The following is a 27,331-nucleotide window of genomic DNA, read 5'->3' as shown; positions in this document are numbered from 1 at the left end:
CAATACACAGACATTGAGCATGTTGCTCTACCAAGGAGAGGAGGTAACGTGGAGATCCTACTACTACAGAGGGAGGCCTACTGGATTTCCTTTCTCAAAACATTGACCCCTAGTGGTCTGAATATTGACGTTGATCTCAGGCTCTTCTTAAGAACAAATCTTCTTTATTCACTCTTCTTATGAACACGTCTTATAAATGAATATATTCTTTCTACAGCTTATCTGCGTACACCCAATATGTTCCCTCTGTTGATGATACTTATTATGCATTATGGTTGAACCATAAGATTACATGTAAAAAAAAAGAAGAAAAAAAAGAAAACATATATATTAAATATATATGTGATATTAAATTAAACAATCATGTATTTTGATGTGAATATTATGTATGATATCTAATTAGGTTTCCATATGATAACACTAGCCTAATATATTATATATATGCTGTAAACCTTTGTCTTTTAACAGTTTCACTCAATTCATTCTAATCAACCAAATAATGACACACCCCTCACTATCCTCATTGGTTGCACTAATTGCACTGTTTGTCTACATAACCTGGTTCAAGCATTCATGACATTACAAGTTTGGACACACCTACTCATTCAAGGGGTTTTCTTTATTTTTAAAATGTTCTACATTGTAGAATAAGCGTGAAGACATCAAAACTATGAAATAACACAAGGCATCATGTAGTAACCAAAAAAGTGTTAAACAAATCAAAATATAGTTGAGGTCGGAAGTTTACATACACTTTAGCCAAATACATTTAAACTCAGTGTAACACAATTCATTTAATCCAAGTAAAGATTCCCTGTCTTAGGTCACTTAGGATCAACACTTTATTTTAAGAATGTGAAATGTCAGAAAAATAGTAGAGAGAATTTTTAAAATATATATATTTCACCTTTATTTAACTAGGTAAGCTAGTTGACGACCCTCCCACTCTGTCTGCCGTATTCTCTCTCTTTGCTCTTGTTTCCTTATTAGGATGCCGGTGGGCGGGGGCGGAGCTGGGCCCAGGTGTGTCCCAGGATAAATAGACCTCTTCCACATTCATTGGGAGACTCTCTCCATGTAGACACACTGTTGTTTATTTGTATATAGGTTACCTTAGTTAATAAATATATTTTGTTATTCCTTATCTCCACGTTGTCTCCCTTTTTGTTACGGGCTTCGAGTCGGTTTGTGACAAGAACAAGTTCTCATTTACAACTGCGACCTGGCCAAGATAAAACAAAGCAGTGTGACACAAACAACAAAACAGAGTTACACATGGAATAAACAAGCGTACAGTCAATAACACAATAGAAAAAAAAAGAAAGTCTTAATACAGTGTGTGCAAATGGCTTGAGGAGGTATGGCAATCAATAGGCTACAGTAGCGAAGTAATTACAGTTTAGCAAATTAACACTATAGTGATAGATGAGTGGATGATGATGTGCAAGTAGAAATACTGGTGTGCAAAAGAGCAGAATAGTACAAAAAAACAATATGGGGATGAGGTAGGTAGATTGGGTGGGCTATTTACAGATGGGCTATGTACAGCTGCAGCGATCGGTTAGTTGCTCAGATAGCTGATGTTTAAAGTTAGTGAGGGAAATATACGTTTCCAGATTCAGCGATTTTTGCAATTAGTTCCAGTCATTAGCAGCAGAGAACTGTAAAGAAAGGCGGCCAAAACAGGTGTTGGCTTTGGGGATGACCAGTGAGATATACCTGCTGAAGCGCATGCTACGGGTGCGTGTTGTTATCATGACCAGTGAGCTGAGATAAGGTTGGAGCTTTATCTAGCAAAGACTTATAGATGACCTGGAGCCAGTAGTTCTGGCAATAAATATGTAGTGAGGGTCAGCCGACTAGAGCATACAGGTCACAGTGGTATATGGGGCTTTGGTGACAAAACGGATGGCACTGTGATAGACTGCATCCAGTTTGCTGAGTAGAGTATTGGAAGTGATTTTGTAAATGACATCGCCGAAGTCGAGGATAGGTAGGATAGTCAGTTTTACGAGGGTATGTTTGGCAGCGTGAGTGAAGGAGGCTTTTTTGCAAAATAGGAAGCCGATTCTAGATTTAATTTTGGATTGGAGATGTTTAATATGAGTTTGGAAGGAGAGTTTACAGTCTAACCAGACACCTAGGTATTTGTAGTTGTCCACATATTCTAAGTCAGAACCGTCCAGAGTAGTGATGCTAGGCGGGCGGGTGGGTGCGGGCAGCAAACGGTTGAAAAGCATGCATTTGGTTTTACTAGCGTTTAAGAGCAGTTGAAGGCCACGGAAGGAGTGTTGTATGGAATTGAAGCTTGTTTGGAGGTTAGTTAAAAGTGTCCAAAGAAAGGCCAGATGTATACAGAATGGTGTCGTCTGCATAGAGCTGGATCAGGGAATCACCCGCAGCAAGAGCGACATCGATGATATATACAGAGAAAAGAGTCGGCCCGAGAATTAAACCCTGTGGTAAACCCCATAGAGACTGCCTGATTTATTTCAGCTTTTATTTCTTTCATCACATTTCCAGTGGGTCAGAGGTTTACAGACACTCAATTAGTATTGTGGCATTGCCTTTAAATTGTTTAACTTGGGTCAAACATTTCGGGTAGCTTCCATAAGCCTCCCACAATAAGTTGGGTGAATTTTAGCCCATTCCTCCTGACAGAGCTGGTGTAACTGAGTCAGGTTTGTTGGCCTCCTTGCTCGTATACACTATTTCAGTTCTGCCCACACATTTTCTATAGGATTGAGGTCAGGGCTTTGTGATGGCCACTCTAATACCTTGACTTTGAGTCCTTAAGCATTTTGCCACAACTTTGGAAGTATGCTTGGGGTCATTGTCCATTTGGAAAACCCATTTTCGATCAAGCTTTGACTTCCTGACTGATGCTTTGAGATGTTGCTTCAATATATCCACATAATTTTCCTCCCTCATGATGCCATCTATTCGGAAGTTTACATACACTTAGGTTGGAGTCATTAAAACTCGTTTTTCAAGCACTTCACAAAATTCTTGTTAACAACCTATCGTTTTGACAAGTTGGTTAGGACATCTTTTCTTTGTGCATGACACAAGTCATTTTTCCAACAATTGTTTACAGACAGATTATTTCACTGTATCACAATTCCACTGGATCAGAAGTTTACATACACTAAGTTGACTGTGCCTTTTTAGCAGTTTGGAAAATTCCAGAAAATGATGTCATGGCTTTAGAAGCTTCTGAAAGGCTATTTGACATAATTTGAGTCTATTGGAGGTGTACCTGTGGATGTATTTCAAGGCCTTCCTTCAAACTCAGTGCCTCTTTGCTTGACAGCATGGGGAAATCAAAAGAAATCAGCCAAGACCTCAGAAAAAAATTGTAGACCTCCACAAGTCTGTTTCATCCTTGGGAGCAATTTCCAAACGCCTGAAGGTACTACGTTCATCTGTACAAACAACGGACCACGCAGCCATCATACCACTCAGGAAGGAGAAACGTTCTGTCTCTTAGAGATTAATGCACTTTGGTGCAAAAAGTGCAAAACAATCCCAAAACAACAGCAAAGAACCTTGTGAAGATGCTGGAGGAAACAGGTACAAAAGGATCTATATCCACAGTAAAACGTGTCCTATCTCGACATAACCTGAAAGGCTGCTCAGCATAGAAGAAGCCACTGCTCTAAAACCGCCATAAAAAAGCCAGACTACGGTTTGCAACTGCACATGGGGACAAAGACCGTACTTTTTGGAGAAATGTCCTCTGGTCTGATGAAACAAAAATAGAGCTGTTTAACCATAATGACAATCGCTATGTTTGGAGGAAAAAGGGGGAGGCTTGCGAGCCGAAGAACACCATCCCAAACGTGAAGCACAGGGATGGCAGCATCATGTTGTGGGGTGCTTTGCTGCAGGAGGGACAGGTGCACTTCACAAAATGATGTGTATATATTGAAGCAACATCTCAAGACATCAGTCAATAAGTTAAAGTTTGGTCGCAAATGGGTCTTCCAAATGGACAATGACCCAAGGCATACATCCAAAGTTGTGGCAAAATGGCTTAAGGACAACAAAGTCAAGGTATTGGAGTGGCTATCACAAAGCCCTGACCTCAATCCCATAGACAATGTGTGGGCAGGACTGAAAAAGCGTGTGTGAGCAAGGAGGCCTGCAAACCTGACTCAGTTACACCAGCTCTGTCAGGAGGAATGGGCCAAAAGTTACCCAAATTTTTGTGGGAAGCTTGTGGAAGGCTACCTGAAATGTTTGACCCAAGTTAAACAATTTAAAGGCAATGCTACCAATACTAATTGAGTGTATGTAAACGTCTGACCCTCTGGGAATGTGAAGAAAGAAAAACGTAAATAAATCATTCTCTCTACTATTATTCTGACATTTCACATTCTTATAATAAAGTGGTGATCTAACTGACATAAAACAGGGATTTTTTTCTTGGATTTAAATGTCAGGAATTGTGAAAAACCGAGTTTAAATGTATTTGGCTAAGGTGTATGTAAACTTCCGACTTCAACTGTATATTCCGGACACTAACATTGCTTGTCTGATATTTCTGAATCATATATATATTTTTTTACTTTGGGGATTATGTCTTTATTATTGTATTGCTAGATATTACTGCACTGTTGGAGCTAGAAACATAATCATTTCGCTGCACCTGCGATAACAACTTAAAATCTGTGTACTCAACCAATACATTTTGATTTGGTCTGATACAGTAAAATCCACCTAAATGCAGTCCATTACCATTATCAACATCCAAAACAAATGGAGCCAATAACTTTTATAAATAGAAACAAAACAATGCATCACTCCCGTTTCCCTCTCTCATTCCTTTCTTACTCGCTCTATTTTACTGTCCATGTAGACTCTGGGAACCACCACGCCTTCAATGAGCTCACTGATTAAAAGGCATACATTCTCTCTCTTTTCTGCCTCTTTAAAAGCACTCACTTCTGAGAGGCATAGCCTAGATGATCTCTCAGAGTACTGACCCCCTCTCCCTCAAATTCTCATTTTCCATCTATCTCCATAAACCTTTTTTTCCGCTTATATCATTCTCAACAAACACTTGATGCTGAGAGTTTCTTGCCTGTGCCTCACCAGATTTCATCATTACCTCTTCCCTTCCTGGTGCTCTGCCTGAATGTATGCATCTACTTGTGGATAATCATTAGACAAGAAGACAGGGAGGCAGTGGTGGCAAGGGGAAGAGCAAGCAGGAGAGCCCGAGCTGAGGACAAGAGGGTCACTGGGGGAAGAGAGGAGAGAGGGTGACTTGAGTCGTGCACATAAGAGACACCACCGTCTCTAGTGAACTAGAGTGTTATGTAACAGTAGAGACACCACCGTCTCTAGTGAACTAGAGTGTTATGTAACAGTAGAGACACCACCATCTCTAGTGAACAAGAGTGTTATGTAACAGTAGAGACACCACCGTCTCTAGTGAACTAGAGTGTTATGTAACAGTAGAGACACCACCATCTCTAGTGAACAAGAGTGTTATGTAACAGTAGAGACACCACCGTCTCTAGTGAACCAGAGTGTTATGCAACAGTAGAGACACCGCCGTCTCTAGTGAACCAGAGTGTTATGTAACAGTAGAGACACCACCGGCTCTAGTGAACCAGAGTGTTATGTAACAGTAGAGACACCACCGTCTCTATTGAACCAGAGTGTTATTTAACAGTAGAGACACCACCGTCTCTAGTGAACCAGAGTGTTATGCAACAGTAGAGACACCACCGTCTCTAGTGAACCAGAGTGTTATGTAACAGTAGAGACACCACCGTCTCTAGTGAACCAGAGTGTTATGTAAAATTAGAGACACCACCGTCTCTAGTGAACCAGAGAGTGTTATGTAATAGTAGAGACACACGTGTGTAAGCATACGCACATCCTAATTTACCCACTTACACGCACGCACGAACACACACGCATACCTCTCTCCTTTCCTCTTGAATCTAAATTCCCTTCAATCCAAGTCAGGCTCCGTCTTGGTTAATCAATGTGACGGTTTACTGAGGCTGTGTGGGACAATGTCTGACCCAGGCAAAACACCATTCCATGCCCTGCTTCCCATCCATGCTTTTCTCACCTTCTGTCTCTCTCAAATCACATTGCCCTAGTATCACAAGTCTCACTTTCTTTATATATTTACCAGTCTGATTTCCCATCTTTCTGTCTCATCTTTGCCTTTTGTGTAAAAACAAACAGAACCACATCTTCTCCAATCCTGCCTTCCAGTCTCTGTACTCCCTGAGTCTGTATGATAGTGAAATGAACTGATCTCTGTGCCTTCCCCCCATTACACACCAGAGTTATACCACCACTGGATAAAAATACATTCATTTCAGATGGCTATTATTGCCAGCACCTGATTAATAGCTGCTTTTTCCTCCCTCCCTCCATCTCTCTCTCTCCTCTCCCTCTTTTCAGCTCCCCCCTCCCTCTCCTCATATAAAACACTGATAAGTCAGATGATTGGAGCTCATTATTTCTCCTTTTAAGAAATGTAATATTAACAAGACATTTGACAATGGATCTGGATACTGGTATTAATAGGCAATTACCTCAGACGTTTACAAACTGCTGGGATGGAGAAAGCTCCTCAGCATGACTGGCCAATGTGTGTGCATCCTTCTCCCCGTTTATCCCCTCCCTCCCTCCTTCCCTCCTGTCTCCCTCCCTCCCTCAATGCCTACTGTCTCCCTCCCTCCATGCCTACTGTCTCCCTCCCTCCCTCCATGCCTACTGTCTCCCTCCCTCCATGCCTACTGTCTCCCTCCCTCCCTCCATGCCTACTGTCTCCCTCCCTCCCTCCATGCCTACTGTCTCCCTCCCTCCTGTCTCCCTCCCTCCCTCCATGCCTACTGTCTCCCTCCCTCCTTCCCTACTGTCTCCCTCCCTCCCTCCATGCCTACTGTCTCCCTCCCTCCCTCCATGCCTACTGTCTCCCTCCCTCCTTCCCTACTGTCTCCCTCCCTCCTTCCCTACTGTCTCCCTCCCTCCCTCCATGCCTACTGTCTCCCTCCCTCACCGTCTCTCCTCTGTGTCTGGCCCTGACAGAGTCATGGTGCTACAATCTGCCAGAACATCTCTTATCCACAGAACAGATGATAGAACTAGAGCGATGCCATGGCAAACTCTCAGATCACTAAAGACATAGTAGAGTGAAACCATTTCACTGTCCTCCACTATCAACGATCCAGCCCACATGAGACAAGGCGCACTAGACAGACATTACAGACACCCTGCAGCCAAGCTATCACAGATTCCATCCACACTAGAACACATCAGGTAAAGGTCATAAAAAGGGCATGGAGTGTATCTGCAGTACAGGTGGTTATGTGAGTAGTCCATGTCCAAAAACACAGACTTTGTGAACGTAGCTAGATCTAAGCTGATAATTAATGTATTGTATATGCATAATGGCCACAATGCTTTGAGAGGAGTGGCAGTTTGTTTTCCAGTGAAGAAGTATTACCCTGATCTAACTTATCTAACATGGGAGACCTGAACACGTTAGATAAACGTCCTGACATCTAACACAATACCTCTGACCTTCTTCCAGTGTTTGGATTATTGCTCTGCTATGACAGAGCCACCCTGCAGGAATACTAATAAACAGGATGGATAAAGGTGATAAACCCTCCATCAATTACATAACATTTTACATACAGTTGAAGTCGGATGTTTACATACACTTATGTTGGAGTCATTAAAACTAGTTTTTCATCCACTCCACAAATGTCTTGTAAACAAACTAGAGTTTTAGCAAGTCGGTTAGGACATCTACTTTGTGTATGACACAAGTCATTTTTCCAACAATTGTTTACAGACAGATTATTTCACTTATAATTCACTGTATCACAATTCCAGTGGGTCAGAAGTTTACATACACTAAATTGACTGTGCCTTTATACAGCTTGGAAAATTCCAGAAAATGATGTCATGGCTTTAGAAGATTCTGGTAGGCTAATTGACATAATTTGAGTCAATTGGAGGTGTACCTGTGGATGTATTTCAAGGCCTACCTTCAAACTCAGTGCCTCTTTCCTTGATATCATGGGAAAATCAAAAGAAATCAGCCAAGACCTCAGAAAATAAATTGTAGACCTACACAAGTATGGTTCACCCTTGGGAGCAATTTCCAAATGCCGGAAGGTACCACGTTCATTTGTACAAACAATAGTATAAAACAGCATGGGACCATGCAGCCGTCATACCGCTCAGGAAGGAGACGCGTTCTGTCTCCTAGAGATTAATATACTTTGGTGCGAAAAGTGCAAATCAACCCCAGAACAACAGTAAAGGACCTTGTGAAGATGCTGGAGGAAACAGATACAAAAATATCTATATCCACAGTAAAACGAGTCCTATATCGACATCACCTGAAAGCCCGCTCAGCATGGAAGAAGCCACTGCTCCAAAACCGCCATAAAAAAGCCAGACTATGGTTTGCAACTGCACATGGGGACAAAGATCATACTTTTTAGAGAAATGTCCTCTAGTCTGATGAAACAAAAATAGAACTGTTTGGCCTTAATGACCATCGCTATGTTGGAGGAAAAAGGGGGATGCTTGCAAGCCGAAGAACAACATCCCAACCGTGAAGCACGGGGGGGGCAGCATCATGTTGTGGGGGTGCTTTGCTGCAGGAGGGACTGGTGCTCTTCACAAAATAGATGGCATCATGAGGAAGGAAAAGTATGTGTATATATTGAAGCAACATCTCAAGACATCAGTCGGGAAGTTAGAGCTTGGTCGCAAATGGGTCTTCCAAATGGGTCTTCCAAATGGGTCTTCCAAATGGACAATGACCCCAAGTTGTGGCAAAATGGCTTAAGGACAAATTCAAGCTATTGGAGTGGCCATCACAAAGCACTTACCTCAATCCTATAGAACATGTGTGGGCATGTCACACCCTGACCTTAGTTATCTTTGTTTTCTTTATTATTTTGGTTAGGTCAGGGTGTGACAAGGGGTGGTTTGTTGTGTTTTTGTCCTGTCTAGGGTTTTTGTATGTTTATGGGGTTGTTCACTAGTCTAGGTATTTTGTATGTCTATGTTTAGTTGCCTGTGTCAGCACTATTATTATAGCTTCACGTTCGTTTTGTTGTTTTTGTAAGTTTCTTTAAGTTTCTTTGTTTCATTAAAGAAGATGTATTCTCATCACGCTGGGCCTTGGTCTCATCACTATAACGAACGTGACAGGGCAGAACTGAAAAAGCGTGTGCGAGCACTGAGGCCTACAAACCTGACTCAGTTACACCAGCTCTGTCAGATGGAATGGGTTAAAATTCACCCAACTTATTGTGGGAAGCTTGTGGAAGGCTACCCAAAACATTTGACCAAAGTTAAACAATTTAAAGGCAATGCTACCAAATATTAATTGAGTGTATGTAAACCTCTGACCCACTGGGAATGTGATGAAAGAAATAAAAGCAGAAATAAATCACTCTCTATTATTATTCTGACATTTCACATTCTTAAAACAAAGTGGTGATCCTAACTGACCTAAAACAGGGATTTTGTTACTAGGATTAAATGTCAGTAATTGTGAAAATTTTTGTTTAAATGTATTTGGCTAAGGTGTATGTAAACTTCCGACTTCAACTGTATACCATTAATATGACATTTATCATAGCATTATTAATGGTATGTTTAGATTTTGGCCGCAAGCAGGCTCAAGATTCTGAAATCACTGAGAAACCTTCTATACTTTTTTTCCTTGGCTTTGTGACCTCTATAAATAATGTTAGGAATTTCATCAGAAAATATTTATCACCGTGTTGAGCTTCCACCTAACCCCACTGACCAAAACCTACAACCCCCTAAAACTGCTTTTCCACTGAAAGGCCATTGGTTGTGGCGGTTGAAGAATTCAATACTACATGTAGTTATTGCTGTTGTCTGATAAGCGAGTTAGGGCTCAGATGTGGTCTAATCTTTACCTAGGGCTGAGATTAACCAGAGTCAATAGCTCCAGTGTGTGCCGATGTCAGATCACCTGCCACTGCAGGGATCCCCCCACAGCACAGCACAGGCTGCCTGTCAGGGAACCATTCCTGAAGGGAAATAGATTCCCCGCTGGGAGATGGATTGGTGGAAACCATTCCAGAGTGGAATTAAGACATGGTGGACATTCTGGATTCCACAGCTTTGTAGTCCTCTGTGAAAGCCAACATTTTGGATGTATGTGATATACTAATAACGGAGGGACAGACATCTGTATTGGAAAGGATTGCTGTGCAATAAACACACCATCATCTAACTGTCATATTGGCCATCCAGTGTGTGGATTAATCAACTTAAAAAATGATTATTTGACTGTTCATGATATTCAGGCCTACCTGTGTCATGTTGTTCTTTTCCCCACTTGTTATAGATAGAATCATACGATTAGAAGGCAAACATGAATTATGCCAACAACCATCCATGAAACCTGCCAGTAAAACACTTGTCTAATATAGACCTTTTGCCCCACCGGAGACAGGGAAAGGGAGACAGAGCATTCCATGACTATGTGTATTTTCACACATCCACTGCAGTGCCAGTGGCCTTGTGAGGAGAGGAAAAGCTGCCTACACTTATCCCTGTAATGAAATAGTTAGATTCTGCCCAAAGCTGCCAGGGGCACAAAGTATTTCAAACACCTGACAAAGCTTTTTCACACAATCTGAGTCTTAATCATTTTGCCTACTTCTATAACCTGCATAGGTTATCTAGCATACCCCTTTACCTGTTCAATTGTCATTTTAATGAGGGTGTCATTTTTACTGTTGTAAATCACACATCTCAATATACTGCACTTACATGCCTAGGACATGAAAATTACAACACAGTACACGGGATAGAGGCTAGAGGTCGACCGATTATGATTTTTTTTCACCGCCGATACCGATGCCGATTATTGGAGGACCAAAAAAGCCGATACCGGTTAATCGGACATTTTTTTTTTTTTTTGTAATAATGACAATTACAACAATACTGAATGAACACTTATTTTAAATCAATTTAGCCTCAAATAAAATTAAACATGTTCAATTTGGTTTAAATAATGCAAAAACTAAGTGTTGGAGAAGAAAGTAAAAGTGAAATATGTGCCATGTAAGAAAGCTAATGTTTAAGTTCCTTGCTCACAATATGAGAACATATGAAAGCTGGTGGTTCCTTTTAACATATATTCCCAGGTAAGAAGTTTTAGGTTGTAGTTATTATAGGAATTATAGGACTATTTCTCTCTATATGATTTGTATTTCATTTTCCTTTGACTATTGGATGTTCTTATAGGCACTTTAGTATTGCCAGTGTAACAGTATAGCTTCCGTCCCTCTCCTAGCTCCTACCTGGGCTCGAACCAGGAACACAACGACAACAGCCACCCACTCAAAGTCTCAGAGCGAGTGACGTTTGAAACGCTATTAGCGCGCACCCCGCTAACTAGCTAGCCATTTCACATCGGTTACACCAGCCTAATCTCGGGAGTTGATAGGCTTGAAGACATAAACAGCAGAGCTGCTGGCAAAATGCACGAAAGTGCTGTTTGAATGAATGCTTACGAGCCTGCTGCTGCCTACCATCGCTCAGTCAGACTGCTCTATCAAATCATAGACTTAGTTATAACATGATAACACACAGAAATACGAGCCTTAGGTCATTAATATGGTTGAATCTGGAAATTATCATCTCGAAAACAAGACGTTTATTCTTTCAGTGAAATACGGAACCGTTCCATATTTTATCTAACGGGTGGCATCCATAAGTCTAAATATTTCTGTTACATTGCACAACCTTCAATGTTATGTCATAATTACGTAACATTCTGGCAAATTAGGCGGCCTAAACTGTTGCATATACCCTGACTCTGCGTGCAATGAACGCAAGAGAAGTGACACAATTTCACATGGTTAATATTGCCTGCTAACCTGGATTTATTTTAGCTAAATATGCAGGTTTAAAAATATATTCTTCTGTATATTGATTTTAAGAAAGGCATTGATGTTTATGGTTAGGTACACATTGGAACAACGATAAGAATGTGTTCTTAACTGACTTGCCTAGTTAAATAAAGATTAAATAAAGGTGTTAAAAAATACAAATCGGCCAAATCGGCGTCCAAAAATACAGATTTCCGATTGTTATGAAAACTTGAAATCGGCCCTAATTAATCGCCGATTCCGATTAATCGGTCGACCTCTAATACAGGCACATATCATGGCATCATAATTCATACACTAATAATAGTCCACACAAGCTCACAGAACAGGACCACCGAGTGCTAAAGTGGTTCCGCATAAAAATTGTCTGTCCTCAGTTACAACACTCACTACTGAGTTCCAAACTGCCTCTGGAAGCAATGTCAGCACAAGGCTGTTTATCGGGAGCTTCATGAAATGGGTTTCCATGGCCGAGCAGCTGCACACAAGTCTAAGATCACCATGCGCAATGTCAAGCGTCAGTTGGAGGGGTGTAAAGCTCTCCGCCATTGGACTCTGGAGCAGTGGAAACGCGTTCTCTGGAGTGATGAATCACGCTTCACCATCTGGCACTCCAACGGACAAATCTGGATTTGGCGGATGCCAGGAGAACGCTACCTGCCCCAATGCATAGTGCCAACTGTAAAGTTTGGTGGAGGAGGAATAATGGTCTGGGACTGTTTTTCATGGATCGGGCTAGGCACCGTAGTTCCAGTGAAGGGAAATCTTAACGGTACAACATTCAATGACATTCTAGATGATTTTGTGCTTCCAACTTTGTGGCAACAGTTTGGGGAAGGACCTTTCCTGTTTCAGAATGAAAATGCCCCCGTCACAAAGCGAGGTCCATACAGAAATGGTTTGTCGAGATCGGTGTGGAAGAACTTGACTGGCCTGCCCAGTACCCTGACCTCAACCCCAAGTAACACCTTTGGGATGAATTGGAACGCAGACTGCGAGCCAGGCCTAATCGCCCAACATCAGTGCCGACCTCACTAATGCCCGTGTCTGAATGGAAGCAAGTTCCAACAGCAATGTTCCAACATCTAGTGGAAAGCCTTCCCAGAAGAGTGAAGGCTGTTAGGGCAGCAAAGGGGGGGACCAAATCTAGATGAATTCCCATGACTTTGGAATGACATGTTTGACGAACAGGTGTCCACATATTTTTGACCATGTAGTGTAGGAACTTTTTGGAAGACTTGGTGAAAAAGTAAATAAGCCAGTCATTCTAGAGTGGATGATGGAAAATGAACAAATCTCACATTTTCTGTGTTCATAAAAGTTTGCAATTTGCTTTTGCTATATTATGTGGATAGATTTAGGTCATTTTATAGAGTATAGTGTTCAGAAACCCACTTGTTCCAGACACCGTCCTCTCAACAAATGACCCTCAATATATAGGCCTATTTTGCAAGTGATCTGTCACGAAAGGGATGTTCAAAGGGACACAGTGTTAATAGAACTAGGCCTTCTCATATATTCAGACTACAGCCAGTAATATTTATTGGAACTGGGTGATTTATTGGAAGTGCATTTTTCACTGCCATAATGAGTCCATGAATGAATAAAGCTGTTTTCAGCCATTTCACGTTTCACTGACAGTCTTCACAGAGGATCATTCAGTTCACACATTTCTCTCCCTGAGCAGCAGGTGTTTGCTGTCAAGGTGTGCAGCCTACTGCTGGCCACCAGAGGTGACACTTAGGGGCGGGAAGAGGGCCACTACTTCTCCATGTCACGCCCCCCGATGCACGTGGGATACATTTCTTAAATAGGTGCCCCCCCCCCCCCCCCCCCCCCCCCACCCACAATATGCTCTTCTCTCCCTCTTTCTCTCAGACAGGGGCACAAACACCCGTTGACATGATAGGAGTTGAGGTGACCTTGTGTGCTTTGCCGCTCAGTTTACCTGACGTGAAAACCGGTGACACTCCGGCATGTAGGCTAACGTTAACAATACTGAGAGAACAACAAGTGCACAAGCATCTTTATCTTACACCCGAGTCTCCATGCTGCCAGCCTTTATTGTAGTCAATCCATCTACACAATTGCCTTTGGTGCGGTCTATGAACGATGATGTAGCCGTTGAATGTCATCCAGGCACATGACAAGGAATGTTACGAGTAAACAACATCATGGGCTATGCATGCTGATAGAGATGACACTAGTAAAATCAGCAATAACATGCTGCTTGTGTTATGGCGATGACTCCCAGCATCATTACTTGAGACCAACAAATCATACTCAAGGGCGTTTTTGAACCAACAACACAAGAGCCTCAAACAAACTAGCCTAAAAGGGAGACAGACAGTCTGGCATGAAAAATATCAATTGAGGTCTTTATCTCACCTTTGCTGTTCCCTTCTTCTCTGTTCAGATGCATGGCTGTTGCTTTTTTCAGTAAAGCTGTATTCTTATATTTTTATTTTTAAGGAATAGCCTTCGTGTTAAAAACTCCAATTCCAATTTTGCTTTTTATTTCTGCCTTATATTGTCTTGCTACTCAGCGAGTGCGCGTGGACGCGCGCGTATTTGAGCGTCCTCCCGGTATTTCGCTCGAGCAGGTAGGTAATGTTGGTGCCTGAATCTATTTAGGATCTCTCTCGCTCTCTCCTTTTTTTTCTCTCGCTCTCTCTCTCCAGTTCAGATGCGCTCAAAAGGGATGGTCGCAATAAGATTGCAGGGAGGAGACGGGCGGGGTGACGTGACAGCAGTCCGTGCAAAGTACTCGAGCTGGAGTCAAAATCCGTGTTCGGGCTATGGTTCCCGCCAGTTGATGGAACCGTACACTTTAATGTTGCCAATTTTTTTAAGCGATTTCCTCGTCACCAAATTTTACGCTTCTCGTTCTTCCAAGTTAGGTGTTAGTCTACAATCACCACCCTTATCCACACCTCAATCACTATTATCCCTTCATTTCATAAACATGTCCTTTGAGAATTCCAGAAACCGTCTCAGATGGCTAATATAGAGGGGTCGAGAGAGGGATTGATTCACCACAAAAAGAGACCTGGAAATGTGTGTGCCTTTGTGGCCTCATAATTAACCAAACTGGAAAGGTGCGAATAGGTGTCTGTAGATGTGTAGTCTCAGCCTGGTCTGGTTGGTAGTCTATGGGCGACAGGTTGTCAGTGACTCCCAACTGCATGTGGAAAATTAATTGGGGGTCGTGGGTGAGAAACGGTTGCCTTTTCTCGCGCGCACATGCTGTAGCCTACCATCTTCACATTTTTTGTGTGATTAACGTTGGTTCATCCCCGATTATTTGAGCCTGTTAATTTTAACACTCAATCTGTATTCGCCATAGGACTGTTATAGCCAATACGAAAAGTTGATTTACTCACCGCTCACGTCCACCCGTAGCAACATGACTGACATGGCTCACCAGCGGTCCCTAGTGTTGTAGAACATCGAATAATTGTTATTTTATGAAGGCCTATTCAAGTTTGGTGTAGCCAAATCTTATTTCCGCATCTTCATTTGACCACATGCCAAATATTTAATGACGTGGGCTATCAATTACGCATTTAATTGATATTGATAAGTAGGCTAGCCCATATCAAATTGAGAAACATTTTTACTCTAATTTTACATTTTAAATGTTTTAAACAAAATGTGCTAAAGAGACTGGGTTGTATGCATACAAGATGGTCTATGCAGAAGCATCTACTTTTGTCTCACCCATCTTCCATTCCTTAACCTTGAGTGCTCAATAATAACTGAGATTGGAGTGTATATGCTGATCCTTGGAGCGATGCTGGCCATGTGCCTCTTCCTGTCTCATTGTGAGCCTTTTGGCTGCAAGATAATGCTTTCTCTGTCCCAGAACTCAGTTGTCTGTCTGGCATCTGTCTCTCACTGACACTGAGTGTACAAAACATTAACAATATTGAGTTGCACACTTCTGCCCTCAGAACAGCCTCAATTCCTTGGGGCATTGACTTTGCAAGGTGTTAAAATCGTTCCACTGTGATACGGGCCCATGTTGACTCCAATGCTTCCCACAGTTGTGTCAAGTTGACTGGATGCTGTCAATGGCGTGCGTACTGGGAGCGGAGTCAGGTGCAGGAGAGCAGAGAGTTGTGAACAGACGCACACTTTATTAAGGCAGGAGAAACCAACAGCCACTGCGTCGAAACCTCCAGCCAATGCAAAAGTGCAAATGCGCAAACAGTCACAATAATATTGTATAAACACAATGACATACCTCCTGAAATAAAACACAGAATAAATGCATACCAGTAAAGCGCGCCAACATAGACACGTAACACGAAACAATCTCACACAAAGACATGAGGGGGAACAGAGGAATAAATACATGTAGTGTGATTGGGGAATGAAAACCAGGTGTGCAGGGAACAAGACGAAACAAATGGATAAATGTAGCGGCGATGGCTAGAAAGCCAGTGACGTCGCCCGAACAAGGAGAGGGGTCGACTTCGGTGGAAGTCGGGACAGATGCCCTTTGGGTGGTGGACCATTCTTGAGACACACAAGAAACTGTTGAGCATGAAAAAGCCAGCAATGTTGCAGTTCTTGAGACACTGAACACACTGGCTTTCAGATATTTTTTTTAAGCCACCCATCAGAGTAAATGTCATTCTGGTTCATTTGCTCTGTTGTATTGTGAGCAAATGTAAAGGTTGAACACCGACACATGTGTTGCTTTAATGAGGCTCACACATACAGTGGGGCAAAAAAGTATTTAGTCAGCCACCAATTGTGCAAGTTCTCCCACTTAAAAAGATGAGAGAGGCCTGTAATTTTCATCATAGGTACACTTCAACTATGACAGACAAAATGAGAAGAAAAAGAATCCAGAAAATCACATTGTAGGATTTTTAATGAAATTATTTGCAAATTATGGTGGAAAATAAGTATTTGGTCAATAACAAAAGTTTATCTCAATACTTTGTTATCAACCCTTTGTTGGCAATGACAGAGGTTTTCTGTAAGTCTTCACAGGGTTTTCACACACTGTTGCTGGTATTTTAGACCATTCCTCCATGCAGATCTCCACTAGAGCAGTGATGTTTTGGGGCTGTTGCTGGGCAACACGGACTTTCAACTCCTTCCATAGATTCTCTATGGGGTTGAGATCTGGAGACTGGCTAGGCCACTCCAGGACCATGAAATGCTTCTTACGAAGCCACTCCTTCGTTGCCCGGGCGGTGTGTTTGGGATCATTGTCATGGTGAAAGACCCAGCCACGTTTCATCTTCAATGCCCTTGCTGATGGAATGAGGTTTTCACTCAAAATCTCACGATACATGGCCCCATTCATTCTTTCCTTTAAACGGATCAGTCGTCCTGGTCCCTTTGCAGAAAAACAGCCCCAAAGCGTGATGTTTCCACCCCCATGCTTCACAGTAGGTATGGTGATCTTTGGATGCAACTCAGCATTCTTTGTCCTCCAAACACGACGAGTTGAGTTTTTACCAAAAAGTTATATTTTGGTTTCATCTGACCATATGACATTCTCCCAATCTTCTTCTGGATCATCCAAATGCTCTCTGGCAAACTTCAGACGGGCCTGGGCATGTACTGGCTTAAGCAGGGGGACACGTCTGGCACTGCAGGATTTGAGTCCCTGGCGGCGTAGTGTGTTACTGATGGTAGGCTTTGTTACTTTGGTCCCAGCTCTCTGCAGGTCATTCACTAGGTCCCCCCGTGTGGTTCTGGGATTTTTGCTCACCGTTCTTGTGATCATTTTGACCCCACGGGGTGAGATCTTGCATGGAGCCCCAGATCGAGGGAGATTATCAGTGGTCTTGTATGTCTTCCATTTCCTAATAATTGCTCACAATATGTTGATTTCTTCAAAACAAGCTGTTTACCTATTGCAGATTCAGTCTTCCCAGCCTGGTGCAGGTCTACAATTTTGTTTCTGGTGTTCTTTGACAGCTCTTTGGTCTTGGCCATAGTGGAGTTTGAAGTGTGACTGTTTGAGGTTGTGGACAGGTGTTTTTTATACTGATAACAAGTTCAAACAGGTGCCATTAATACAGGTAACGAGTGGAGGACAGAGGAGCCTCTTAAAGAAGAAGTTACAGGTCTGTGAGAGCCAGAAATCTTGCTTGTTTGTAGGTGACCAAATACTTATTTTCCACCATAATTTGCAAATAAATTCATAAAAAATCCTACAATGTGATTTTCTGGAATTTTTTTTCTCATTTTGTCTGTCATAGTTGAAGTGTACGTACCTATGATGAAAATTACAGACCTCTCTCATCTTTTTAAGTGGGAGAACTTGCACAATTGGTGGCTGACTAAATACTTTTTTGCCCCACTGTATGTATGAGTACCTCAAGAGCCTATGTATATCCCAATGTTGGGATAGTTACCACTTTAGGGAAAGGGGATACCTAGTCAGTTGCACAACTGAATACATTCAACTGAAATGTGAATCGGAGAGGTGCAGGGGGCTGCCTTAATCTACATCCATGTCATCAGGGCCCAGGGAGCAATTGTTGTTGGGGATTAACGGCCTTGCTCAAGGGCAGAACACCACATTTTTCCACCTCGCCAACTCTGGGATACAAACCAGCAACCTTTTGGTTATTGGCCCATCGCTCTTAACCGCTAGGCTACCTGCTGCCATTAGAATGTTATTAACTTTAGATTAAAGTGTGTAATTTACAACAATATTCAAGAAACATTTTATTTTGCAATATACAAACTTAAAATTATGAACAGGAGTGACATTTACTCTCATGGATGGCCAAAAATAACTATATTAAAGCCACACCCATAATAGGCCAAGGCTCCTTAAAATAACCTAGAATTACATTAAAAAAGACCCTGCATGAAAGTGAATAAAAAAACAATTGATGGTTGAATTAACCCATATTTAGTAATCCAAACAACCCAACATGTTGGATTATTAACACAACCCAACTGGCTGGGTCAAAATAACCCAGCGTGTGGTCTGTCCAATATTTACCCAGCGCAGGGTTACCAAATAACCCAAATTGGGTTGCTTTTAACCCAGCATTTTTTGGAGTGTAGGTTACAGCCCACTCAGAGCTACACACTGGATCTCAAACAAATACTCCAATACCCCTGTCTGCATCTCTCGTAGCACTTGCTCCCCCCCCCCCCCTCCCATCATCATCATCTCTGGCATGAATATTAATTAACCTGTCACACTGTCGCCTCTGAACTCAAGGCAACTCTTTCATCAACGCAACTTCAGCAATGCTTTGATCCTCAAGGGTTTTCATTGACATTATGTCATTTTGCAGCCGTCAGCTTGCCCCAATACCAATCTGCATGGGGGAATAAGCTAATGTAGACCTATAAAGTGCAGTTTTCTAAAATGTTATGTAAATTTTACAGTAAATTAATTGTTGGTGACCAGTGCCATTTACTGTACTGTAGATTGCAAATAATGACTACAGAACCGTAACAGATTTAGATCGCTTACAGTAGATATTCCTACACATTTCAGCCATACTTGCTGGTAAAATTTCTTCCACTTTCATAGCCCTGAGACACAATTCCTGCTTGTTATACACCATCAAAGAAGGTAGAGGTCATTTTACGAGCCATTTACACACCATACTCTCCTATTCCCCTGGAACAGAGTGAATAATATAGCTATTGCAATGCCCCTTGAGAATGTAATGTTTCAACATATGAAATGTCAGAGTAAATAAGCTAATTGATCACTAGGAAGGCAATTTAAGTCTTATGAAAGTGAAATGTATGGCACTGCCTGTGACAGTAGGCCTACGATAAATTGGATCTAGATTGATATGATGAAATTGATCTAAATGATGGTGGGGCATCTACATCCCCTCTGGTCTGTGTGTGTTTGACAGGCCTTGGCAGTAGATTCTCACCCTCCAGGCACTCACTTCTTTTGTAATCAATGCCCTGATTTGGTTGAGTGCCTCGATCTCCCCATCTCTCACCTCTCCCTCTTCCCCTCCCTTCCCTTCTTCCCATTTCTTATCGGTGTACCCTGTTCCTTGACTCCACCCTGTATTAGCCATATTCTCCTGTGCAGCATACAAAGTACATAATAATAACATATTAGATCATAATAATTTATCATATCAATAATAATCATAGTACAAACATAACATCTCCTTCTTGTAATTGTATTAAATTCTATGAAATGTAGTATACATTAAATGCATGCCGGCTTGCAGCTGCTCCATCTACTGGACAGATGCTAACACCGTAATAACCACATAACAACGGAAGGTGTAAATAATGTGTCCTCTGTACACAGTGTCTCTGCTTGCTTGTTTTGAAATGGGATCTGAGTGGTATCCATGGGAGTGGAGAAAGACAAACACTGCAGGTGGGAAATGGATCTCCTCCAAATGAGATATTGCCAAGAAAGCAACAGGACACAAGGATAGCCATGCCCATGTGAACTAGAGAATCTGGCTATTGGATGGACACATGACAATGGTTCCTTAGGAATGAGATAGGCCGACAGAGACAGCGAGATACTGAGATAGATTAATTTGGTGAAGCAAATGCATCAAACAATCCCTCCATTGTTTCCTTGGTTACCACAGTAGGGGAAATCTTCAGATTTCCTTGAGACTTGTTACGGTAGAATGAGGACAAACCACACACCAAAGGCTGTCACACAAATAGAGAGAAAGAATCATAAGACAACACGGGTAGCACAATCCCATTCATTTTTTTTCAGGCAGCAATATATACAAGAAGAATACATTTTTTCTGTTCTTATTTTACCTCAAATGAATAATACAATAGCTGTCAGCCTGTTTTACACCTTCAGTGCACATCCATATTCACAACTCCAAACTGATAACCCAACACCCACCATATCTACAGGGGAGGGAAGAGGGGTGGCGACAAGAGGGAATAACGGTCCAGGGAAGAACCAGCACACTAGGTTACTATGATACAGGGTCATACAGGGTCTACAAATGTACCTTTCAGTAATGATAATGGCGATGGGCTTGCACAAATGTCAAGGGTGAGTTTTTATCTTTTTGATTTGATGACTTGACTGGCTGAGTGCTGTGAGTGAATTGCCACTCTCAGAACCGTGGGGTGTATTCACTACGCAGATTCTGTTGCAAAATGTTTTGTCTGTTGCAAAATGTTTTCTAACAGAAACCGTTTACTTCAAACAGAAAACATTTTGCCCACGAAAGTGAGAGTTTCTATCGGACAAATTCAGGCAGGTCCCTGAACTGACATCTAGTTACAAAATGGTGCCAAAATGGTGGCTGGGGAACTAATTGTGTTTGGTGTGTAGTCACCAATGTCACCAACCAGTGATGTTTTCTGCAGGCAATGTTGACTCTTTCAAGGCCCACAGCTTGAGTACATCGTTTCCAACATCTGCCAACATCTTATGTTATCTTTGGTAATCCTGAATAGTGAATACACCTCAGATCAGATCTTAGTATCACTGTGATGAAATACTCAATGCATTCTTGGAAGAAGAATGCAATTCTAAAGCTTCTTTATGGATGAAGAGGGAAACACCATTTGGAAAGAGGTACAGAAGCTGTGCAAAACAGCCACAAAACCACAACAAAAAATAGCATCAATACAGACAGAAGATATTACAGTACAGTCATGTTTGACAGATTTATATATCATGATTGCATCATCTTAGTAAAAACAATAAAGAGAATTCCATGACTAAACCTTGATAAAGCACAACTAAAAATACACTTGAAATGATATTGAATTATTATCATATAGTTATAAATCAGACCTAAATGTAAATATTTACTGTGATTCATCTCAGGTAGGGGATATAATAAATTATGACCTATCAGAACACCCTCAACAGGTGCAGAGAACAAACTTTGGTCTAGAACACACACACCGTTCTGTCTCTCTCTGACTAACTCCGTAGGGCTTAGGCTAATGTGGGCTGTGTCTGAAAGGAAAGTGACAGATTACCTGGCTCCAATGTGGGCTGTGTGTGAGAGTGCAAGACTAGTTGTTCTGTTGAGGCAGGAAGCTGAGAAGGAACTCTCCCACTCCCAGGAAGTAGACCACCTGTGCGATGCCAAAGAGGGGAGCAATGACCAGAGCACGGCAGTACGCTCCCTTCAGGAAAGCAGAGGGACCCTCTTGGCGCAGAATCTTCCTGTTAAACAAGAGGGTTGTGATATAGGGGTGTATCTACAGTACCAGTCAAAAGTTTGGATACACCTACTCATTCAAGGGTTTTCTTTATTCTTACTATTTTCTTAATTGTAAAATAATAGTGAAGACATCAAAACTATGAAATATCACATGTAATCATGTAGTATCCAGAAAAGTGTTAAACAAATGAAAATATATTTTATATTTGAGATTCTTCAAAGTAGCCACCCTTTGCCTTTATGACAGCTTTGCACACGCTTGGCATTCTCTCAACCAGCTTCACCTGGAATGCTTTTTTGAAGCAGTTCCCACATATACTGTGCACCTGTTGGTTGCTTTTCCTTCACTCTGCAGTCCAACTCATTGCAAACCATCTCAATTGGGTTGAGGTCAGGCAAAGGGTGGCTACTTTGAAGAATCAAATATATAAAACATATTTTAATTTGTTTAACACTTTTTTGTTTATTACATGATTCCATAGGTATCACGTTTCAGGTAAGACCCAGATGCAGACAACGTCGAAGTAACAACAGTTTATTAATTCGAACAGGGGCAGGCAAAAGGCAGGTCAAGGGCAGGCAGAGGTCAGTAATCCAGATAGGTGGGGCAAAGGTACAGAACGGCAGTCAGGCTCAGGGTCAGAGCAGCGGGAAAACTAGGAAACACCGGGAAAACTAGGAAACAGGAACAAACAAGAGACAGGCTCCGAAATAAAAACGCTGGTAGGCTTGACGAAACAAAAAGAACTGGCAACAAATACACAGAGATCACAGGTATAAATACACAGGGGATAATGGGGAAGATGGGTGACACCTGGAGGGGGTGGAGACAATCACAAAGACAGGTGAAACAGATCAGGGTGTTACAATAGGTGTTATTTCATAGTTTTGATGTCTTCACCATTATTCTATAATGTAGAAAATAGTAAAAAATAAAGAAAAAACCTTGAATGAGTAGGTGTATCCAAACTTTTGACTGGTACTGTATATTCTAGCCTAAAAGGCCTTCTCCGTTTATTTCATAGTACCAGTAGACCATCAGATAATATGGATATAATCGATCAGAAAAGGCCTGTCAAAACCAGGAGGGAAGCAGTGGAAGAGTTAGAGTGAGAAGGAGAGGTTACCTGATGCAGTCTGTCACTCCGCCGTAGGTGTCCTCCTGACTTCCCCGTGTCATGGTCTGAATTCTGGTCTTAATCACTAGGACACACATACTGTATCAATAGACTTACAGGGCACATGGCAGGCATAATCAAATCACATTTTATTTGTCACATGTGCTGAATACAACAGGTAGACCTTACCGTGAAATGCTTACTTATTAGCCCTTAACCAACAATGCAGTTTTAAGAAAAATAAGACTTAGGGCATTTCTCTGACACTGACTGGTACATAGGTCCTGGATGACAGGAAGCTTGGCCCCAGTGATGTACTGGTCCGTACGCACTAGCCTCTCCTTTGTCTTAATCACATGATTGTGTTGTTGCCCTGGCACCACACTTTCAGGTCTCTGACCTCCTCCCTATAGGCTGCTTGAAACATGTAGGTATTACAGACTCAGCCAGGGACAGGTTGAAAATATCAGTGAAGGCACTTGCCAGTTGGTCAGTGCATGCCCAGAGTACACGTCCTGGTAACCATCTGGCCCTGCGGCCTTGTGAATGTTTACCTGTTTAAAGATCCTACTCATGGGCCTCCCGAGTGGCACAGTGGTCTAATGCACTGCATCGCAGTGCTAGAGTTATCATTACGGACCCATGTTCAATCCCGGGCTGTATCAGAACTGGTCATGATCTTCCCAAAGGGCGGCACACAATTGGCGAGGTTTCCTCCAACACATTGGTGCGGATGGCTTCCGGGTTAAGTGGGTGGGTGTTAAGAAGCACGGTTTGGTGGTTCATGTTTCAAAGGATGCATGACTCGACCTTCACCTCCCGAGCCAGTAGGGGAGTTGCACCGATGGGACAAAAAGGGGGTAAACATTTTTTTTTAAAGGTCTTAGTCACATCGACTGCTGGTGCTCTCATCTATGCTTCAGTGTTGCTTGCCTTGAAGCACGCATAGAAGTAATTTTGTTCTTCTGGTAGGCTTGTGTCACTGGTCAGCTCACGGCTGGACTTCCCTTTGAAGTCCGTAATATTATGCAAGCCTTGCCACATCCGACGAGCGTTGGAGCCGGTGTAATAGGACTCAATCTTAGTACTGTATTAACACATGGCCTGTTTGATGGTTCATCTGAGGGCATAGCAGGATTTCTTATTTGCGTCCGGGTTAGAGTCTTGCTCCTTGAAAGCGGCAGCCCTACCCTTTAGCTCAGTGCGGATGTTGCCTGCAATCCATGGCTTCTGGTTGGGGTATGTACGTAATATTCCTCAATGAAACTGGATGAGTCCTGGAACATATTCCAGTCTTTGCTAGCAAAATAGTCCTGTAGCTTAGCATCTGTGCCATCTGACCACCTCTGTATTGAGAGAGTCACTGGTACTTCCTGTTTTAGTTTTTGCTTGTAAGCAGGAATCAGGAGGATATAATTATAGTCAGATTTGCCAAATGGAGGATGAGGGAGAGCTCTGTATGCGTCTTTGTGTTTGGAGTAAAGGTAGTCTAGAGTTTTCTCCACTCTTTTTGCACATGTAACAGGTAAAACGGATTTTAGTTTCTCTGCATTAAAGTCCCCGGTCACTAGGAGCACCGCCTCTGGATGAGCATTTTCTTGTTTGCTTATGGCTTTATACGGCTCATTGAGTGTGGTCTTAGTGCCAGCATCGCTTTGTGGTGGTAAATAGACAGCTACGAAAAATATAGTGTGGTCTACAGCTTATCATGAGATACTCTACCTCAGGTGAGCAAAACCTTGAGACTTCCTTAATATTTGATTTTGTGCACCAGCTGTTATTGACAAATAGACACAGACCTCCACCTCTTGTCTTTACCGGAGGCAGCTGTTCTGTCTTGCCGATGCACGGAAAAACCACACAACTGTATATACACTCATACCTGTATACACACACACGACTGTCCTTACCATCCACAGGATTAACTGCCACAGCAGCTGTACTGCCAGCGATGCAGCCTGATGCAAAGGACACATAAAAGGGAGCGGGGCCATCAGCCCCACAGCCACCAAGACTGTTCAGATTGGCAAACAGGGGGAAGTAGATTATGGAGAATGGCACGTCCCTAAGAGAACAGAAGAATGGGCCTTCAAATGTGAATCATCTTTATTTGTGTGTGTTCTTGCAAGGTTTCCATTGTGTCTTCTTGCAGATGTACCTCAGGAGTGTGGCCCCCTGGCCCTTGTAGAGCCCTGCAATGCCCTGGCTCCTCAGAAGCTCCCGGGTGAGCTGCATTGCTGTATGGGACCTCAACTCCACTGGGCCCCCAGGGACCCTAACTGCAGCCTGGGACATCAGCTTCCTCTGAGCCTCTACATGTGTCATAACACAAACAACATCGTCAGGATCATCAGTGAGACATCATCAGTCAAGTAATAAAATAACTATTTTACATTGATACAATAACAATGCTGGTTGTTACGGGATCTAACTGATCAGATCTCTGTGATCTGTTTGTGTTTGTTTGGCTGACAAGACATTGGTTAGTCATGAAACATTGACTGGGAACAGGGGAACATACAACCTCCTCTCTCCTTCTTCTACCCATCTCTCACCTATCCGCCCTGCATCCTGTAACTGAATCTTTAGCATCTCCATGGGAGTGGTGATGATGACCTGCACCAAGAAATGGAGAGATGGAGAGAGAAAGAGATGGAGACACAGAGAGATGGAGAGACAGAGAGATGGAGAGACAGAGAGATGGATAGACAGAGAGATGGAGAGACAAAGAGATGGAGAGATGGAGAGACAAATAGATGGACAGACAGAGAGATGGAGAGAGAGAGATGGAGAGACAAAGAGATGGATAGACAGAGAGATGGTGAGACAAAGAGATGGAGAGATAAAGAGATGGAGAGACTGTATGACTGTGTTTCAGAAGAGTTCAAATACCCAGGCAGACACAAAACTATTGTGCATAATTACTATTGAGCCACAAGATGGTAGTAGAAAGCTGTCTGAGACTGATACCCAAACTGATCTTACCTGACATGTACCAGCACCACAACCCGCCAGCATCTCCCTCAGCAGGCTAAGCTTCTGACTGAGAGAGAGAACAAATGTCATAATTATTTTGGTTCAATGACTTTGCTCATTTCCCTGGATGTTCTGGTGTTATCTCAAGTGATTTCCCTACATTAAACAAAAGGCATACAACATAAAACTCTCTGTTTCTATACACATAGGCCATGACCATAAACACACATAAAACAATACACATACCATTAGTGATACACATAAAGAAACATGCATAAACAAGCACAGACACACACACACACGCACTCACACAGTCTTAGAAACATGTTAATAATTCACCAGTTCACTAGCGCAGGTCACTCAATAATTTATCAGCCATGTTGTTGGTCCCCATGGAAATGTTGAGGGATGCTAAAGATAGCCCAGGTATGTCATGCGGATAATGCTGCAGGGGCCTGTGGGATTGGTCCTATCAACCATGCTGTGTGTTTACAAAATATTTATACCTCTAACATATTACCACTAGATCCCAGCACATAGTGAAGATATTATTACAATCCTATGTGTGATATGCATATAAAATCCAAACAAGAAGTTGGTTAAAGCTGATATAGTATATAATACATCTTTCAAGTACATCTATTCAAAGAGATCAGAGTGGGCAAGAGGTTAGTGTACCAGTCAGTTACGACTGGTGTATGATTGTATTTGACAGGTAGGTGTTTGAAAGACGCCTCTGAGCACTACTCACCCATCCTTGGACAGGTGCTGTCTAAAGAAGTCATTGGCAGCTAGTTTGATGGCCTTCTCTGGAGTGACCAGAGTCAGGTTCACAGCAGCACCTAATGGTTAAAGAAATAGAGATACACAGAGTCATAAACAAAGAACATGCTCAAACCTGTGTGCACACAAGCATGCACGCACGCACACACACACAATTTTGTCCTACCTCTGTACATGCCAAAGTACCCCTCTGATTGGATGGTCTTGATAAGGCAATCTGACCTGTGTTGTGAACACAAAGGATTACTGTGCAAAGACCTCAGAGAATCAACCAGAGGTAAGCAGATACTACAAGCAAACTGCAAGTTTGTTTTATCATTTCTAAATGAGAATGGTTAACTGTGTGTGTTGAACAACATTGTACATACATGCTGGTGTAGAG

At 42.3% G+C, this 27,331-nt stretch overlaps 2 protein-coding genes across 4 annotated transcripts in view; both read right to left on the bottom strand.

Annotated features, from left to right (window-relative positions):
• The window catches only part of LOC109873155 (synaptotagmin-7-like), a 116,875-nt gene extending 102,214 nt beyond the window's left edge, over positions 1-14,661 (bottom strand). For both annotated transcript variants that reach the window (XR_004206752.1, XM_031813195.1), the window contains exon 1: positions 14,325-14,661. Coding sequence is in view for 1 of the 2 variants with exons in the window: in XM_031813195.1 (XP_031669055.1) it covers positions 14,325-14,358 (34 nt within the window). In the remaining variant the exon portion in view is untranslated. The remainder of the gene's footprint in view (positions 1-14,324) is intronic.
• Positions 14,662-20,618: 5,957 nt separating this feature from the next.
• LOC109873141 (mitochondrial glutamate carrier 1) overlaps positions 20,619-27,331 on the bottom strand; it is a 7,405-nt gene continuing 692 nt past the window's right edge. Inside the window, exons 3-11 of one of the 2 annotated variants that reach the window (XM_020464706.2) lie at positions 27,318-27,331; positions 27,116-27,171; positions 26,918-27,008; positions 26,176-26,233; positions 25,746-25,806; positions 25,349-25,502; positions 25,101-25,255; positions 23,200-23,275; positions 20,619-22,074 (exon numbers count right to left, since the gene is read on the bottom strand). The exon at positions 27,318-27,331 is cut by the window's right edge and continues 112 nt beyond it. In XM_020464706.2, the coding sequence (XP_020320295.1) occupies positions 21,921-22,074; positions 23,200-23,275; positions 25,101-25,255; positions 25,349-25,502; positions 25,746-25,806; positions 26,176-26,233; positions 26,918-27,008; positions 27,116-27,171; positions 27,318-27,331 (819 nt within the window). In that variant the 3' untranslated portion in view covers positions 20,619-21,920. Of the gene's footprint in view, positions 22,075-23,199; positions 25,256-25,348; positions 25,503-25,745; positions 25,807-26,175; positions 26,234-26,917; positions 27,009-27,115; positions 27,172-27,317 lie in introns of both variants that reach the window. The other variant, XR_004206749.1, reaches the window with a different exon arrangement.

Source organism: Oncorhynchus kisutch, linkage group LG3, assembly GCF_002021735.2.
Source record: "Oncorhynchus kisutch isolate 150728-3 linkage group LG3, Okis_V2, whole genome shotgun sequence".
Lineage (NCBI taxonomy): Eukaryota > Metazoa > Chordata > Actinopteri > Salmoniformes > Salmonidae > Oncorhynchus > Oncorhynchus kisutch.
Note: the sequence above shows the minus strand (reverse complement) of the source record. Positions and strands in the feature narration are given on the sequence as shown.